The sequence below is a fragment of the Anarhichas minor genome, unplaced genomic scaffold (genome assembly GCF_050575085.1).
Source record: "Anarhichas minor isolate MPS153535 unplaced genomic scaffold, ASM5057508v1 ptg000073l, whole genome shotgun sequence".
In the NCBI taxonomy this organism is placed as follows: domain Eukaryota; kingdom Metazoa; phylum Chordata; class Actinopteri; order Perciformes; family Anarhichadidae; genus Anarhichas; species Anarhichas minor.
This window is the reverse complement of record NW_027466519.1, coordinates 6,168,143-6,183,625: the sequence shown is the minus strand read 5'-3', so window position 1 is coordinate 6,183,625 and position 15,483 is coordinate 6,168,143. Positions and strand designations below refer to the sequence as shown.

Below are 15,483 nucleotides of genomic sequence, written 5' to 3'. Positions count from 1 at the left end.
GTACAGAAGCTGACCACGGTACATCTTCAGTTTGGGATGTTTTTCATCACTTCCTTGACACACCATGGATTGTTAAAGATATGCATAGATTATTTCATCTTATTTTAAATATTTAGAAACTGAATCCTTCCAAATGCAAAGCATACTGCATTAACCTGTATACTGTACATTGTTCCATATTGTTGTATGTTTTGAAAAGGGTTTTAAAATGTTCATGTGGGACTAGTTTTAAAATAAATGTGCTTTAAAACAAACATGACCTCTTCCCTTTCGCAAACTTTATTTTCCAAGTCATTTTTAGTAAAGAGCCAGAATTACACCTTACAGTGTTAATGGCAGTAACACTTTGTATAGTTAACAAACGATCCCTTGAGAGTTCATTTTTAATACGACAAACAAGTGTTGAGAAAAACTAACACTGGTTTGTGTTAGGAAGAGTTAAATTTCAACTCCAAAAAGAGTCAATAACAACACTAAATTAGTGTTAAGGTACTAACTCTCCAAAACTAATTGATTCAACATTTTGTGGTGTGGACCCATATAGACTCTTCGAAAGTGTTAAAGTCAATTCTTTAATTTGGCTATGCTGATTTTGCTGTGTGGGAACATAGTACAGTCCAATTAAAACATTTTTTTTTGCATTTTTCTTCTTTTCTTCTCACAGTTTGTAATGAGGTGTCCAGACATTATACATATGATCATTTTTCTTATATTCAGATAAACACCAAAAGGTATACTGTGCAGATGTATAGTGATAGACACAAACACCTTATGAAAAAATACTTCACTCTACTCATTCAGCACAGAATATGTAAAGTCATATCACAACAGAACACCATTACATTATTATTATTGTTATTAATATTATTGTCATCGTTATTATTATTAGTAGTAAGAGCAGAAGTAGTCGTAGCATTATTTGTAGATACCATTATCGTGCTAGCGGAACCTTAGCCGTGCGGTTCTTGCCGCCCGCACTGACGGACTTTTCCACCGTTGCACCACTGATGTAACTTTCATTTCCTGACTGGTGAAGGGTCACACACATGAGTACAGAGTTTGTGTGGAGTCCACTTTACGGAGCCGAACCTTTACACGTCCACTGAAATACATTTGGATGATGTTGCGAACGCTTTGTCGGACCGGCGGCGCCCTTCTGCAGGTAAAATACAAGTTATATAGTTACTCATATCCGGCATGTTGGCTCGTGCTAACACGAAATGTCGCTCTCCATCCCGGTAGAAGCACCACTGAATCCGTATAAGTTAACATAAGAAGCACCTTCTTTAGCTGACACTGACTGACACCCTAATCATTATCAGGAACATGCATTATTATGATGCGTTAATCAACCTTTACAGTGTCAACCAATACATAATCAATAACGTCATATGCGCTAAATTCCATACGGTGTTTTAAAATACATAAATATATTGAGCAGATCACCAAAATGTGTGTTTTGTTATTCATTTTTTAATAATTTGTGTGATTGCTCATACATCATTTATAAAGGAAAAAACCCTGACTGGTTTAAGCTTCTCCTGTGTGACAATGTGCTGCTTTTCTTCATCGTCAACTCAATATATTTAAGTTTTTGACCGTTGATTGGTCCAAACATACCATCTGCACATGTCAGCTTTCACTCTAAAGGGCATTTTCTGACTTTGTATAGACTAAACAATCAATACATATCATCAAAACAGAATCATGAAAATGATCGTTAGTTGCAGTCCTATTTATTTTACTTTTAAATACAAGCGACATAATCTTTGCCGCAAGGATTTTGGTTTGAAAAGCATGTTCTGAGGATTGATTTAAAAATCTGAAATCATCAAACAGTAGTTCTACAATCTGATGGCCCTTTTCTTTTTTTCTTTCTTGACTGTGTGTGTGTGTGTGTGTGTGTGTGTGTGTGCGTGCGTGTGTGTGTGATTTTAGCAAACCCAGCGGGCTGCCCCGAGGTTGTGGGTCACACCAGCCCAGCAGCGATGGGCGTCCAGCCTGCCCGTGAACACCGTGGTCCTGTTCGTGCCCCAGCAAGAAGCCTGGGTGGTGGAAAGAATGGGTCGCTTTCACCGGATCTTAGAGCCGGTATCTACCCTTTTTCCTGTTCAAATAATGGCAAATATTCCCGAGGGAAATAAAAAGCAAAAGCTTGACAACCTGTTCTTTTTCCCCTCTCTCTCTTTTAGGGTTTAAACTTCCTCATACCTCTACTGGACCGAATTCGCTACGTGCAGAGTCTCAAAGAGATTGTCATCAATGTCCCGGAGCAGTCTGCAGTATCTCTAGGTGAGGGATCAGTACATCAGATCAGATTCTGAGTTAATAGACATACAGTTCATTTCATCTTGTTTTTACAGACAATGTGACGCTACAGATTGACGGAGTGCTTTACTTAAGGATCCTCGACCCTCTCAAGGTACGCCATGCCCGAATGATTGTCTGCTCCTTTTGTGTTGTTTTTAGTCCGATCATAGAAATAGTGATTCCATATTTGCCGGGTTTCGCCCCCCAGGCCAGCTACGGCGTTGAGGATCCAGAATATGCCGTCACGCAGTTGGCGCAGACCACCATGCGGTCAGAGCTGGGCAAACTCACACTGGACAAAGTGTTCCGGGTAATGACAAACCACCGCTGTTTCTTCCCCCCCCCCCACATTGCTCTGCAGGCTTGTAACGAAAGATGTCATAAGCACTTTGGATATTAACTTTTTACATTTCTTTTTGAAGGAAAGAGAGTCCCTCAACTCCAACATCGTCCAATCCATCAACCAAGCGTCAGACGAGTGGGGGATCCGTTGCCTCCGTTATGAAATCAAGGACATCCACGTTCCACCTCGTGTCAAAGAGTCTATGCAGATGCAGGTGGGACGAACAGAAAGAATGAATGAAGGAAGGAAGTCACCTCCTTCATCCAGAAACATGTTTTTGTTGTTGTACAGATTACTGAGGAGGTCTCGTTTTCACGTAAAACAAAGGTTCCCTAACACATTTTTCACTCCGCCCCGTGTAGGTGGAGGCCGAGCGGAAGAAGAGAGCCACGGTGCTGGAGTCTGAAGGGACGAGGGAGGCGGACATTAACGTCGCAGAGGGTCACAAACAAGCTCAGATTCTGGCCTCGGAGGGCCAGAAAGCGGAGCAGATCAACAAAGCGTCCGGTGCGTGGCACTTTAAGAGACCCGGCTGCGTTGTTTCAGCTCTGTGGTTTTTTACGCATCTTCTTTGACGCTTTTAAGTTCAGGTCGCAGGGCTAATAAAAATACTGAAATCACCGATTAAGACGAGTTGTACACCACTAATCGATTACTTTGCTCCCTCCAGGTGAGGCCCAAGCAATCTTGGCCAAAGCAGAGGCAAAAGCGAAGGCTATCCGTATGCTGTCGGATGCTCTGACTGAGCAGGTGAACAGGAGATTCTGGTGTTTTTTCATAACATATCCATGGTCGCAGTATTATTTCGTAAAAGTGAATTTTGATGATTTATTTTTGCACCGTACAGAATGGAGACGCGGCAGCCTCGCTAAGTGTGGCCGAGCAGTACGTGTCCGCCTTCTCCAAGCTCGCTAAAGAGTCCAACACCATCCTGCTGCCCTCCAGCACCGGGGACATCAGCGGAATGGTCACGCAGGTATTTACACACGCGCATCATTTTTTTCTATTCATGTTCGGGGTATTTTGTTGTAAGTTGTTCTTGAATCTATATGGTAACATCTGGAACTCTCCCGGCACTCAGGCTATGACCATTTACGGCGCGTTGGCAAAGCCGAGCCTGAAAGTGGCCGCGGAGGAGAAGAGCAACAACTTTGGGAGCCAATCGTCTCAGTAGCGGAGGACTCGGTGAATGAACTCCAAACAGTAGAATGACACAGAAGCAGCAGCAGAAGAAGAAGAAGAAGTCTTTGGCTCCAAGGCTTCGCTGTGTGAGTGTGTAAAGTCTCACATACCTTCTGCCGACAGGACAGAAGGAGAAGAAGCTGTCAACTTCATAAACTTCTGGGATCTTTTGCCCTGGGAGTGTTGGGAAAAACATCACATCTTTTGTAAGAGGAGTTTTAATCTTCGCTGACTGTTCTTTATGCTCAGTTATTGTCAGAAATTGACACCAGGCTTCAGCCAAATATACTCGCACACCGGTGACTCTGGCAGGCTGACAAAATGGAGAAATTGAATGCTAGAAAATATGCGATTTACTATAATACGTTAATTATTTGTGGGTGATTTATTTCGTGCATCTGATCTGTTGAGATATGTATTGTTGCACAGACCCTGGTTGAATTCGATGTAAAGGGTTAAATGTTAAAAGGAGCAGTGTGTAGGATTTAGTGACATCTAGTGGTGAAGTTGCAGATTGCAACTGAATACCCCTCGGCCCACTCCTCCCTTTCCAGGCGTGTCAGAACTACGGTGGCCCGCAGGTAACGTCAAAAATGCAAAAAAGGCTCTCGCTAAAGCCATTGTTTAGTTTGTCCTCTCCGGCTACTGTAGATACCCGGCAGCACAAGATGGTGGACTCCGTTAAGAGGACCCGCTCACTATGTAGCTATAAACGGCTCATTATAAGCTAACAAAAAAAAAAACACAGGTCATCATTTTACATCAATGAAAAACATAGTTGTAAATATATTCAATTTCTGCCAATAAATCCTACACACTGTTGCTTTAAGTGCAACGTACGATTGTGGTGAATGCTTTTTTTTTTGCCTCTTGCGACCTGTATTTTTAGGGCCGGCCCAGATAACTGCATTCAGGTTCTGTGGGTACATTAGTAATAGCAGGGTAATTACATGTTTATAAACGGCTCGTTTACAGACACCAGTGACTATTCTTCTACTGTCTTCAGCATCGTTGGGACCAGCTTCAGTCGCTACGTGTGATGTCTGACTGGATGCCACTTAATGATGGGAAGTGTCCCAAAGTTTAGTTCATTCACAATTTGGCCGATGTTGGATTGAATATCTAACTGATCACGTATTAAATTAATATTATTTTCTAATATTCAACTTGTTTTTTTCTAGATAACTAGCTGGTATACAAGGACAGGCCTCGGAACAAACGTTCCTTTCCTCTTCACATTTGTATTCACCTCTTATGTCTTATTATGGAATATATTTATTAAATGCCATGACTCTCTGCAAACACAGCAAGTCTGTCATTTCATTGGCTTCAGTCGTGCTTACAGGTTTTTAAAAAAACATTAATTGGCACATGTATGTCATTTGAGGCTCTCATGAAGTTGAGTGCTTGGGTAGGTTTACGACATGGTGGAACGGGACGTTATGAACTTGAATGAAAATATGAAATGATGTCAGAGGAAGAAGTGTAGAACAATTCATCAGAAACAGCTGGACTTCCTCAAATGTAATGTCTGGAATAATCTTTAATTTTGTTGAAGAAAGATTTAGATGGATGTTAAAGTTGACTTCCATGTTTTGGGTTAGTGTTTGGGGTTCAGCAATGTTAACTTACCATAAAAAATAAAAGTTGGTAAGGTCTGTGTGTCAATATATATATTTAAAAAAAAATAGCTTTTTTATTTGTATTTATTTACTTGTCTTACATGTTGTAGCAAATTACATAGAGAATAAATGGAGAGTATGGAAATTACACCTTAAACTAAAACTATTGAGTTCCATAAGGTTTAATGGAGTTTAAAAAATTTTTTTTGTTACATCCCCAAATGTACAGAAGCAGTAAAATATTTCTTGCATATTTGTTACATATTAACAAAAACAAAAGCATTTTACTCCTCACTTTAGGCATTTTGCTTTACTGCACCACCTTTATTGTTTTTGTTCGTAATCAATATGATGGCCTGAACTGTGCCAACATGCCTTCATGTATTAGTCAAAATAACCTTTTAAAAAGTTGTCTGTGGGAAATGTCGCTTATGACAACTTTGTATTTGAAAGCTGTAAAAAAAAAAAGTTGACAATCTTTAGAATACTGAATGAGTTTTTGGTTCCTTGACATAATGACAGAGTGACACATCTTTGCTTGTTTATTCCCTCTTGTCACGGGCTCTTTCAGCCCACTTCTTTGCCTCACAGACGGTATGGATGCGTGTAGTTTTTGGCTTTTTAATGCGTTTCAAATCGATATATTAATTTTAAGAATGAAAAAACATGTACCAATATCATTAGTACAATTCCGTCAATCAATTATATAAATGCCAGTTAAGACGTGAACTGTAAAAGAAAAATATATATTAATAACCGCGGTTTAGAGAGCAGCTGAAAACGTCCTCCTCTGTTTTAGACTTCTTATATGCAGTCTATTGTTTTAGAAAGGGACTGTCCAATTTCCGGGAAACGCTAGCTAGGTTTTAGGTTTTCATTCATTATGAATTTGTGCCTGAAAGTCCAAGTTAAGGGCATTGAAAAACTAAATCTCTTTGGTGTTACATCGAAAACCACCCGCCCCGTTTTTCCGCCGGGTTGCATGCGCGCTGAGGTTCCTAGCTGTCACCAGCCACCTAATCTCATTGTACCGGAGTCCATATGAAGGTGAGGGAGGTGTCGCGTAGTTCTCCGTTTACCTGAGACACCTGTGCCCCCTGTGTTGTTAGCACACACACACACACTCCCGCCCTCCGGCCGCGAGAGGACGAGAACCCGACCGCTACAAGGTCAGTGACGAGAGCGAGACAAAGCTAGCCGCGGCTAACAAACGTGAACTTATTCACAAGCTAACGTGAAGAGGGGGACACGGTTAACACCACCTGTCACGTCCCAACAGCGCGTGCCTATTGTATTTTGGTTTAAGTGGACATTTTAGGTGTCTGTGAATTTACACGTTACTGGTGCTAGCGTCTCGTGTAGCAGGTGTTACCCACTGTTCATTTTACTTTTTTTTATACCTTGTGTGAAACAAGTGTGCTTGGTTTTTTTGTGACCTGTACTTCTGTCACCTCTGTGCGTGTCCAGAATGAAGAGGCTCCGGGTGCTGTGGCTGCTCCTCTGGATGTGCGCGTTGTACGCCGTGGGCATCTACCTGTTCGTCGGCGGCTTCCTGCTGGTGAGGCTGGAGGTGAACAGGACCAGCACCTGCGGGGACGTGCTGCAGCCCGGAGAGGAGCCGAAGGACTTCTGCCGCGTGCGGCCGCGTTTCCGCCGGGCCGTCCTCCTCATCGTCGACGCCCTCAAGATCGACTTCGCCTGGTTCGACCCCAACAACGCGGCGCCCCGAGCCTACGAGAACAAGCTGCCCGTGCTGGAGGAGACGGTCTCGTCCAGGCCCGCCCACAGCCGCCTGTACCCGTTCCGCGCGGACCCGCCCACGACCACCATGCAGAGGATCAAGGGCTTCACTACCGGCTCCCTGCCCACCTTTGTGGACGTGGGCAATAACTTCGCGTCCACCGCCATTCTGGAGGACAACCTCATCCACCAGTTCGGGCAAGTGGGTGAGTAGTGACACAGTTGTGTCCGCGACATTTTAGATTAAGTGCCAGAGCAGTCCATGGTTTAAAATATGAGTGAGGAAAAAAAGACTGCACCTCTTTATTTTATTAAATTTATTTAGCACGTTTCATACAGGATAATTAATTAAAACACTTGTTACAACAAGGGGAAAAACGAGGCTAAATTAAAAACAAACTGTATTAAAGATGCACATGAAACAAAAAAAACTACAAAAAAAAAATCTTAGAAGCCGGGAAGGATTATAAAATTATTCTTTGTTATCGCACTTGTTATTTCTATGACCATACAGACGGGATTTCTTTCTGCTTGCATCGTACTTAACGACACACTCAACATCTTCCACAAGTCCAGGTTACAATGTAAGCTTAAAGATGTGTTTGTCGTATACATACAGAGTCATAGGGACGTCGTCTGGATTTGTTCTCTCCTCACAGGCAAACGCGTGGTGTTCATGGGCGACGACACGTGGGAGAACCTTTTCCCGAAGAAGTTCCACCGCTCTCTGCCCTTCCCTTCCTTCAACGTGAAGGACCTGCACACGGTGGACAACGGGATCCTCCAGCACCTCTACACCACCAGTACGTGTTCACATCTTAACCTCTGCGGTGTCCTTGTGCTCTGCTCGCGCCTCACACCTCTCCGTCTGTTGGTTTCTGACAGTGGTGGGGGACGACTGGGACGTCCTGGTCGCCCATTTCCTCGGAGTGGACCACTGCGGCCACAGGTTCGGCCCCGACCACCCGGCCATGGCCGACAAGCTCACCCAGATGGACGGCGTCATCAGGTCAGACCGCAGGCTTGTCCCCCCCCCATCTGGCAGTCATCATTGAGTTATCAAGGAGTGAATCTAACAATGGCTGCAGCTGATTGGGTTCCACATCCGAGACATCGTGAGTTTTTATTGCCGGAGCCCCAAAGTTTTTCTCTGACCACCTTCATGTTTATTCCCCTCCAGGTCTGTGATGGACCGCCTGCAGAACGACACCCTGCTGGTGGTGATGGGGGATCACGGCATGACGGACACCGGAGACCACGGCGGAGAAAGTCAGAAGGAGACGGACGCCGCCATCTTCCTCTACAGTCCCTCCCCTCTGTTTTCCGCTCCGCCGTCCCAGGTCGGTGGTAGAGTAGCGGCCTTCTCCACAGGTGGTTTGAACGTGGGGTGATGGGTGAAGTCAGTGCGAAGGAGGGACATGCACAGGAACATTTTATATTGTGGTAGAGAGCTCGCTAAGATGAGCTCCAAGCCAACAGATCAGTCCTTAAAAAAGACTTTTGTGCAGTTTAAGGGGAAAGTTAAAAAAGGGTAAAGACAAATGTAAAAGATGTCCGTAGTCTGTTTTCACAAGGACACATTTTAGATGAATGATTAACCTTTATGAGAACACTTGATGTGAGTAGATTGTATTTGACAAAAGAGTCTTTAAAGAGAACTTAAATCTAAAAGTGATGTAAACGTAACCTACAGTGTTTAGGACAAGTTTGTATTATCCTTATGAGCTTTCATGAAAAAATCTAAATAATAGAAACAAAGTGTCAAAAGTAAAAAAAAAATGCTAATAGTCAAAATGAATCACAGGTACAGTATCTATAAAAGAAAACAATAATTAAATTCCAGTTCTAACCCACTTTTTAATTGAGTAAAATGATAATCTGACACTTAAACAAAGGGTTTATAACCAGGTCTGCTAAGTCTTAATTAATAATAACCACACTGTCTTGCAAAAGCGTAGCCGTTCTATGAACGACTAAGAACAGAATTATAATTCAACCATGTGATGACAGCTGAGCCAGTCTCGGCTCAGTTAGACTCATTTAGCTGATTTCCTGTTCCTGTCGCTGCTAAATGCCACATTCCGGTAATCCGGTAACCAGCTGTGAGTGAAATGCAGTGAGAGACATGAGCACGGTGTCGGACTGCTGAGAGTTTACACAACAAAGTTATTATGCTCTGTGAATAACTGGCAGAAAGAAAGCTTTGACTCCCGGACATAAAATACCGCCGAACGGCAGCGTTTGCCGTACAATTATGAAACGTCAAACCAACGATCATTTCTTTTCACGGCTGGACGGGCACTTCCACAAATCCCTTAATTTGATGCTGGCAGGTGGTCTCCGCCTTCTCGGGGATAAAAGTGAACTTCACCTCTGATTTGCATAAGAGCCGTGTGATTTGAAGTGTTGCGTCATTATCACGGGTTACACAGAACATGAGTGATAATGAGACACGATGAGATACGGAGACGCTCACTTATTCATCAGCCGGTTATTCCTCTCAGGCAAATCCACCGACCCCACTATGAAGAGCTGCTGCAGTGGGAGGGGACTGCTTGAGTTAACCGTTATTTGGTCATGAACTGCTCGCGGTTGAAGGACCACGCTGACCTTTGGGAGATCTGTGCAGTGAGTCACTCACAAAGGTCTCTGGGAAGTTTCTCTGTGCTTGCAAGTATTGTAATTATTGGCCGTTTAGTCTGTGATTACATCATTCAGAGTAAAGAGATAAACTTTGCCTGCAAAAAAAAAAACATTCTCAATTTAGAAACTGTAAAAACGTAATTACAAACTGTACAAAAAGTTGCTCAGTTAATGTATGAACACAAGTCTCACGGGAAGAAAAATATTCTGCTGCTGCTGTTAATGAATTCAGTATTCATATTTATTTATTGTTCTCTTAACTAAGGCTGGGTCACGAGCAGCAACAAGAACTTTGCCAATGCTTTGTAACTTTAGCTGAACAGCTCCCCCATCTGGCCACAAGTGGTAATTGCAAGATGATGGTATATCGAATTTGCCTTAATATTCCCAAGATCCTCTTAAATCAGCTGCTGATATGTAGAGAAAAACAATAAATCATAAAGTCAGTGAACATAACACATAATTTATGTCAGTTATACAGACTTCTATCTAATGTTAAGTCCTGAATGCAATGATTTGATTTATTTCTTATGAATTCAACTTTTTAAATGATTTCATTTGAAACTAATCAAAGAATCTGACTAGACGGTCGATTGCATTCGATGGTAGAGGTAACTTCCCACCTCATCGCTGCTAAAGTTTGAATTTCCTTACTTTTAAGTTAATGCATGTCTCACAATTATTTGTGCCAAGCTTCCTGTCACATTACGGACCTCTGATAATAACAGATCCTTTTCTTTCCTTTTGTTTGTAGAGTGAACCGGACGTGGTGCCCCAGACGGACCTGGTCCCCACCCTCGCTCTGCTGCTGGGGGTCCCCATCCCGTACAGCAGTGTGGGGCAGGTTCTCCTGCCAGTCTTCCCTCCTCATGGGCAGACGGAAGACGCAGTTGGAGGTCTCACCCAGCTGGAGGCGCTGTGGATCAATGCAAAACAGGTAGTGTGTGTGTGTGTGTGCGTGTGCGTGTGCGTGTGTGTGTGTTCACCTTTTGTGACTGTTCTGTTTCTGAAGGTCAACCGTTTCCTGGAGACGTACTCCGGCATGGCCAAAGACATCCCAGCGGAGAGCCTCTCTCAGCTGAAGGCCGAGTTCTCCCGCCTCTCCTCCGAGTACCTCGCCACGGTGCGACAGGGTCGGCCCCCCTCCCCCCAGCTGGCCGCCTCGCTGCAGGCCTACCTCACCTCGGTCAGGGACACCTGCCGAGCCACCTGGGCTCGCTTCAGCCCGCTCAAGATGGCAGCAGGTCTGGCCATCCTGGCGTTCGCCTGCCTGACGTGTTTCGTCCTGTCCGAGCTGTCCCTCGTGCTGATCAGGGAGGACGGCCCCGGACTGCGGGCCCCGGTCGTCGCGGCGCTGATGGCGGGGGTGTGCGCGGCCATCGGTCAGCTGAGCGCGCGGGGCTACGTCGAGGTGGCGTGGTGCCTGGCCGCCGCCGCCCTCAGCTCGGAACTGCTCTTCCTCTGGAGAGCGCGCCGATTCGGAACCGCCGGCGCGGAAATGAACGGACCTAGAGCCAGCTGGCTGACCCCGCGGCGCCTCCTCGCCCCCCCTCTCCTGGTGCCGCTCCTCCGCTGTGCCTCCCTGCTCTCGGACAGCTACGTGATCGCCGAGGGCCGCGTGGTGACCTTTCTGGTGTTCTCCCTGGCTCTCTATATTCCCATCCGTCTCAACTGGGACGGCCTGCTCCTGCCCCCCAGCCACGACCCCATGAAGGCGGCGGGGTTGCTGCCCTCCCCGGCCCTGTCCCCGTCGACCGTGAGGAAGGAAAGCGGCACCCTCCTAGCCTGCTTGGGGCTTCTGGTCGGCAGCCTCTACCTCTCCCTCTCCTTCCACGCCTGTCGGGAGGAGCAGGGCTCCTGCCAGCCGTCCCCGTTCCTCTCGCCCCTCTCCCGGTTGCAGGACAACCGGCTGAAGAACCTCCACTACGTCCTCTCCGTCTTGGCCCTGGGCCTGTGGACGTATCTGCTGCGACGCTGCCTCCGCCATTACGGCAACCTCAACTCCGCAAGCGGGACGGTGTTCGCGGCCCGCTGGGTCCTCCTGCTGCTGTCCGTTTGCCTGGCGCTCTACTGGGCCGTCAGTGCCACCCCAGAGGACAGCTTCAGGAATCTGGCCGAGCTGATCGGCCTGGCCCAGCTGGCCCTCCCCAGGGTCGCCTTCTGCCTCCTGGGACTGGGGCTGTCTCTGATCTGGCTCGACCCCCTCACCGTGTTCGCGAAGACCAGGGCCTCGGCCCGCAGCGTGTCCCTGCCCCCACCGCGGTACCGAGCCAGCACGGGCATCAGCCCCCAAGCCGAGCTGCACCACCTCATCCCGCAGATCTACCAGCGCATGCGTCGCTCCCTGGACGACGGAGAGGCCAGCGGGGGCGTGGAGGCGGACGGCAGGCCCGCCGTGGAGGCCTACGGACTGGGGACGGTCTACTCCGCCCCTCTGCTGCTGTTCTGTGGCCTGCTGGGGATGGGTCTGCTGCTGCTGCACCCGGAGGCCATGGCTCTCTCTTTCCTCCTGCTGCTGCTGGAGATGGGGGCTCTGCTGCACATTCACGCCTCCTCCACCACCCTCAGTGGTCTGCACGGAACGTGTCCCGGTGAGATTCTCACCATCTTTTTCATTCTATGCTTTGTTTGTCCATCTGAGCATCTCTGATCTGATTCGTTTCCCTCAGGTGGCTTCAATGTGCCCTGGACTCCAGTGGTGCTGTGGTCGCTGGCTGCCACTCAGTTCTTCCATGCCACGGGTCACCTCCCCACCTTCCCCTCCATCCAGTGGGGCGCCGCCTTCGTGGGATTCCCCGACGGACACACAGGCACCGTGCTGCCCGCCTCCCTGGTCACCCTCAACACCTTCGCCTCACACATCTTGTTCTCAGGTAGATAAAAAGAGAAGCAGCAACACATGTGTGAGTTTATTCTGATTTACAAAAATGAATCAACTGTTGCATCTGCAAAAGTAATCGGACTGAGCTGTACAAAAGGCTAGCTACATTATAAACAATAAGATTAAAGAATATTTTAAATACATATGAATATGATTCAAAATGCATACAATACAGTGTTCTAAAAGCATGTTGTATACAGTTCAAAAACACAATTTTCACTGTGAAATCAAGAAGTGCAGGGCAGGACATGAAACTGAACGTGCGCCCCGCTGATTCCCATTTGTGTCCACGTCTTGTTGCCGTCAGCGGGTTGCCCGTTGCTGCTGTTCTGGCCCCTGGTGTGTGAGGTGCGTGGGAGCAGGGCAGGAAGAGCCTGCGGTGAGGAGGGCGAGGACGCCGCGATGGAGATGCGGCTCAGAGAAAACCCCCAGCAGTTCAGCTCGGCCCTCCTGCAGCTGTCCACGCGCTACCTCTTTATTCTCGGAGCACAGGTACGCCTCTCCTCCGCTCAGCCGGACCCGTTCCATTCCGTGTCCTAATCACATCGCGAGAGTCATTGTTTCCCGCATCTCTTCTCAGGTCTTTGCGTCAGTCTGTGCCGCTGCTATCCTCAGGAGACACCTAATGGTGTGGAAGGTTTTCGCGCCCAAGTAAGTGCCCCAATGGACTTTACCGCTCACACAGGCTCACTAACAGGAAAGGCTTTTTCAGGATGTGGACACGGTGCAACCACTAACACAGGAAATGCACATTAGCGAGGGTCTACTTTACCGTAGACGACCACTGTAAGATATTGTGTAAGGTATTTAAACCTGCTTATCTTAAAAGCCGGAATTCCTAGCTTTTTATTTATTTATTTGTAATCATGGTATTTTGCTTGTAGAAACATTGAGAAATATACGAAACAAAACAAATACAGATTCCTTCAATATTTTTCAATAAGCATGTTAATATATAGAACTTGAGAAATAGGTGTTTGGAGTTGGAACTACTTGTTAAATTGTTATAGCGGTGTACTGCACAGCCCGTTGGGAGATGATTACAGAACATTAAGGTTTGAAAACAGGCAGAGTTGGACTGTTAAGTTGAAGTTTGGCGCTACAGAGCCGTGTGTTTTCTCCTTCCAGGTTGATGTTTGAGGCCTCGGGATTCCTGGTGAGCAGCGCGTCTCTGCTGATCGGGGTCACACTAGTGCTGCGAGTGGACGTGGCCGTGAGCCGCTGGTTTAAGAGACTTATCCCCGACGCCTCCAGGTAGCGACGGCGCTGCTGCACCACGGACCCCCACCAGAGCTCACTGTGCCACAGAGAAAACGGACACGGCGGTGTCACTGGAATGTTTTTTTTTTTTTACTTGGATCCTTCACAATAAGACAACATTGCCATCTGTGTCTAGGATCCCCACAAACATGTCACGGGAGGTTGCCACTTATTGTAGCTCCGTTGAGGGTTACGTCGTGCATTACTGACCCCGCCTCCTCTTCAGCCAGAGGAACATCAAATCTCAGACTGACTGCATCCTGAGTCACATTGAAGATGTTTTTTTACAAATATAAGACGATAAGCTTGTAGACCGCCTCACTCGGCTCATGAGGTTGAAGGCTTTTATGTAACTCGGTCGGAGAAGGAACAGCAGTTTCTGAATGTCTCTCCTAAACTCCTGTTTTCTTAACTTGGAGGAAACCTTTCGAGGCCAGACAGACGGTGCAGCAGCCAAAAGAGCTTCACTAGATTGGCCTGTTGCAAGTTGAATATAAAGAGAATAAATAAATAAAATGAGCACCCGATGTCTGGAGCTGCTTCATGATCTACTTGTAAGCAGATCTGCTCCATTTGGTGAAATGCATCCCAAGTGCTGGAGAAACATTTCCATTCTTTTTGTTTTGTACTTTTTGTATTTTCAAGATGTTGAAATAACATCTGGTTACTGCCAATTCACATAGTATTGCTGTGAACTTTTTTTATTTTATTTTATTTTTATTACACAGTTTTGGGTTCTTAATTTCTTCTGATTCCTTTTTATAATTCAGATTCTTTTTATCACTAATGATGCGTTTAAAAAATAACTAAATCTCAAATTAAAGTTTCATCTCAACTAGGCCTCGTACATCTTTTGTCTGGAAAAGGTGCCTAGCTTTGACCAACGCCCCTCCCTCCCCTCCCCCTATGATGTCATTAAATCCCAGAAACGCCGGCAGTTGATTTATTTGTACAGCAGGTCTGAGTCCGTGTCTGCCGTGCAGCAGCTGCAGCTCGCTAGCTAATGCATGATGTTGAATTGGCTCCAAAGCAATCGTACTGATGGTTGTACGGGAGCGACCGGTCCTCTAGAATGATGTAGTGATGACGGGGCACTTTTTCCTGTTTTAAAATGTTTAATATATTAATATCAGATTTTTAAGTTTTTCATTCTGTAAAATGTAATAAAACTTTTTTACATGACGTCTTGGCCTCACCATGATTTCGATGCATCTCCAGATCCCCCCCCCCCCCCCCCCGTTGTTCCCATGGTGCATTCCCCGTTTCAACTTTATTTATTGTTGCAGCACGAACTCTTTTATACGGTGCTCAAAAGTGGTATTTAATGTTTATTTTATTGATCCGAGGACTTGATGGAGGAGACGGTGCTGCCATAATGTTTTACTGCCCATCAGTCACGGTGCTTCATTCATTATTCACCGGAGCTCTTCCACATTTCCGCTTCCCATAAGTCTGGAAGTCGTCAAACATTTCGCAGGGAGTTTAGTTAGACATCTGTGTAT

General features: G+C 46.1%; 2 protein-coding genes across 4 annotated transcripts; both read left to right on the top strand.

The window, feature by feature from the left end:
* Positions 1–1,002: 1,002 nt before the first annotated feature.
* Positions 1,003–5,493, top strand: LOC142935216 (stomatin-like protein 2, mitochondrial). Its single transcript, XM_076079422.1, has 10 exons — positions 1,003–1,162; positions 1,939–2,091; positions 2,193–2,292; positions 2,364–2,422; positions 2,519–2,620; positions 2,733–2,867; positions 3,016–3,160; positions 3,324–3,403; positions 3,501–3,629; positions 3,735–5,493. Exons 1-10 carry the CDS (start codon positions 1,118–1,120, stop codon positions 3,825–3,827), a joined length of 1,041 nt encoding a protein of 346 aa, XP_075935537.1. The 5' UTR covers positions 1,003–1,117; the 3' UTR covers positions 3,828–5,493.
* Positions 5,494–6,417: 924 nt separating this feature from the next.
* pigo (phosphatidylinositol glycan anchor biosynthesis, class O) lies at positions 6,418–15,163 on the top strand. Of its 3 annotated transcripts, none has more exons than XM_076079418.1 (11): positions 6,418–6,504; positions 6,925–7,403; positions 7,857–8,000; positions 8,083–8,206; positions 8,378–8,537; positions 10,595–10,777; positions 10,853–12,431; positions 12,510–12,713; positions 13,029–13,213; positions 13,302–13,372; positions 13,850–15,163. In XM_076079418.1, exons 2-11 carry the CDS (start codon positions 6,926–6,928, stop codon positions 13,977–13,979), a joined length of 3,258 nt encoding a protein of 1,085 aa, XP_075935533.1. In that variant the 5' UTR covers positions 6,418–6,504; position 6,925; the 3' UTR covers positions 13,980–15,163. The 3 variants fall into 3 exon arrangements, with proteins under 3 accessions (XP_075935533.1, XP_075935532.1, XP_075935536.1); XM_076079417.1 differs by having other exon boundaries at positions 6,421–6,626; XM_076079421.1 differs by lacking the exon at positions 6,418–6,504 and adding an exon at positions 6,693–6,822.
* Positions 15,164–15,483: the final 320 nt, after the last annotated feature.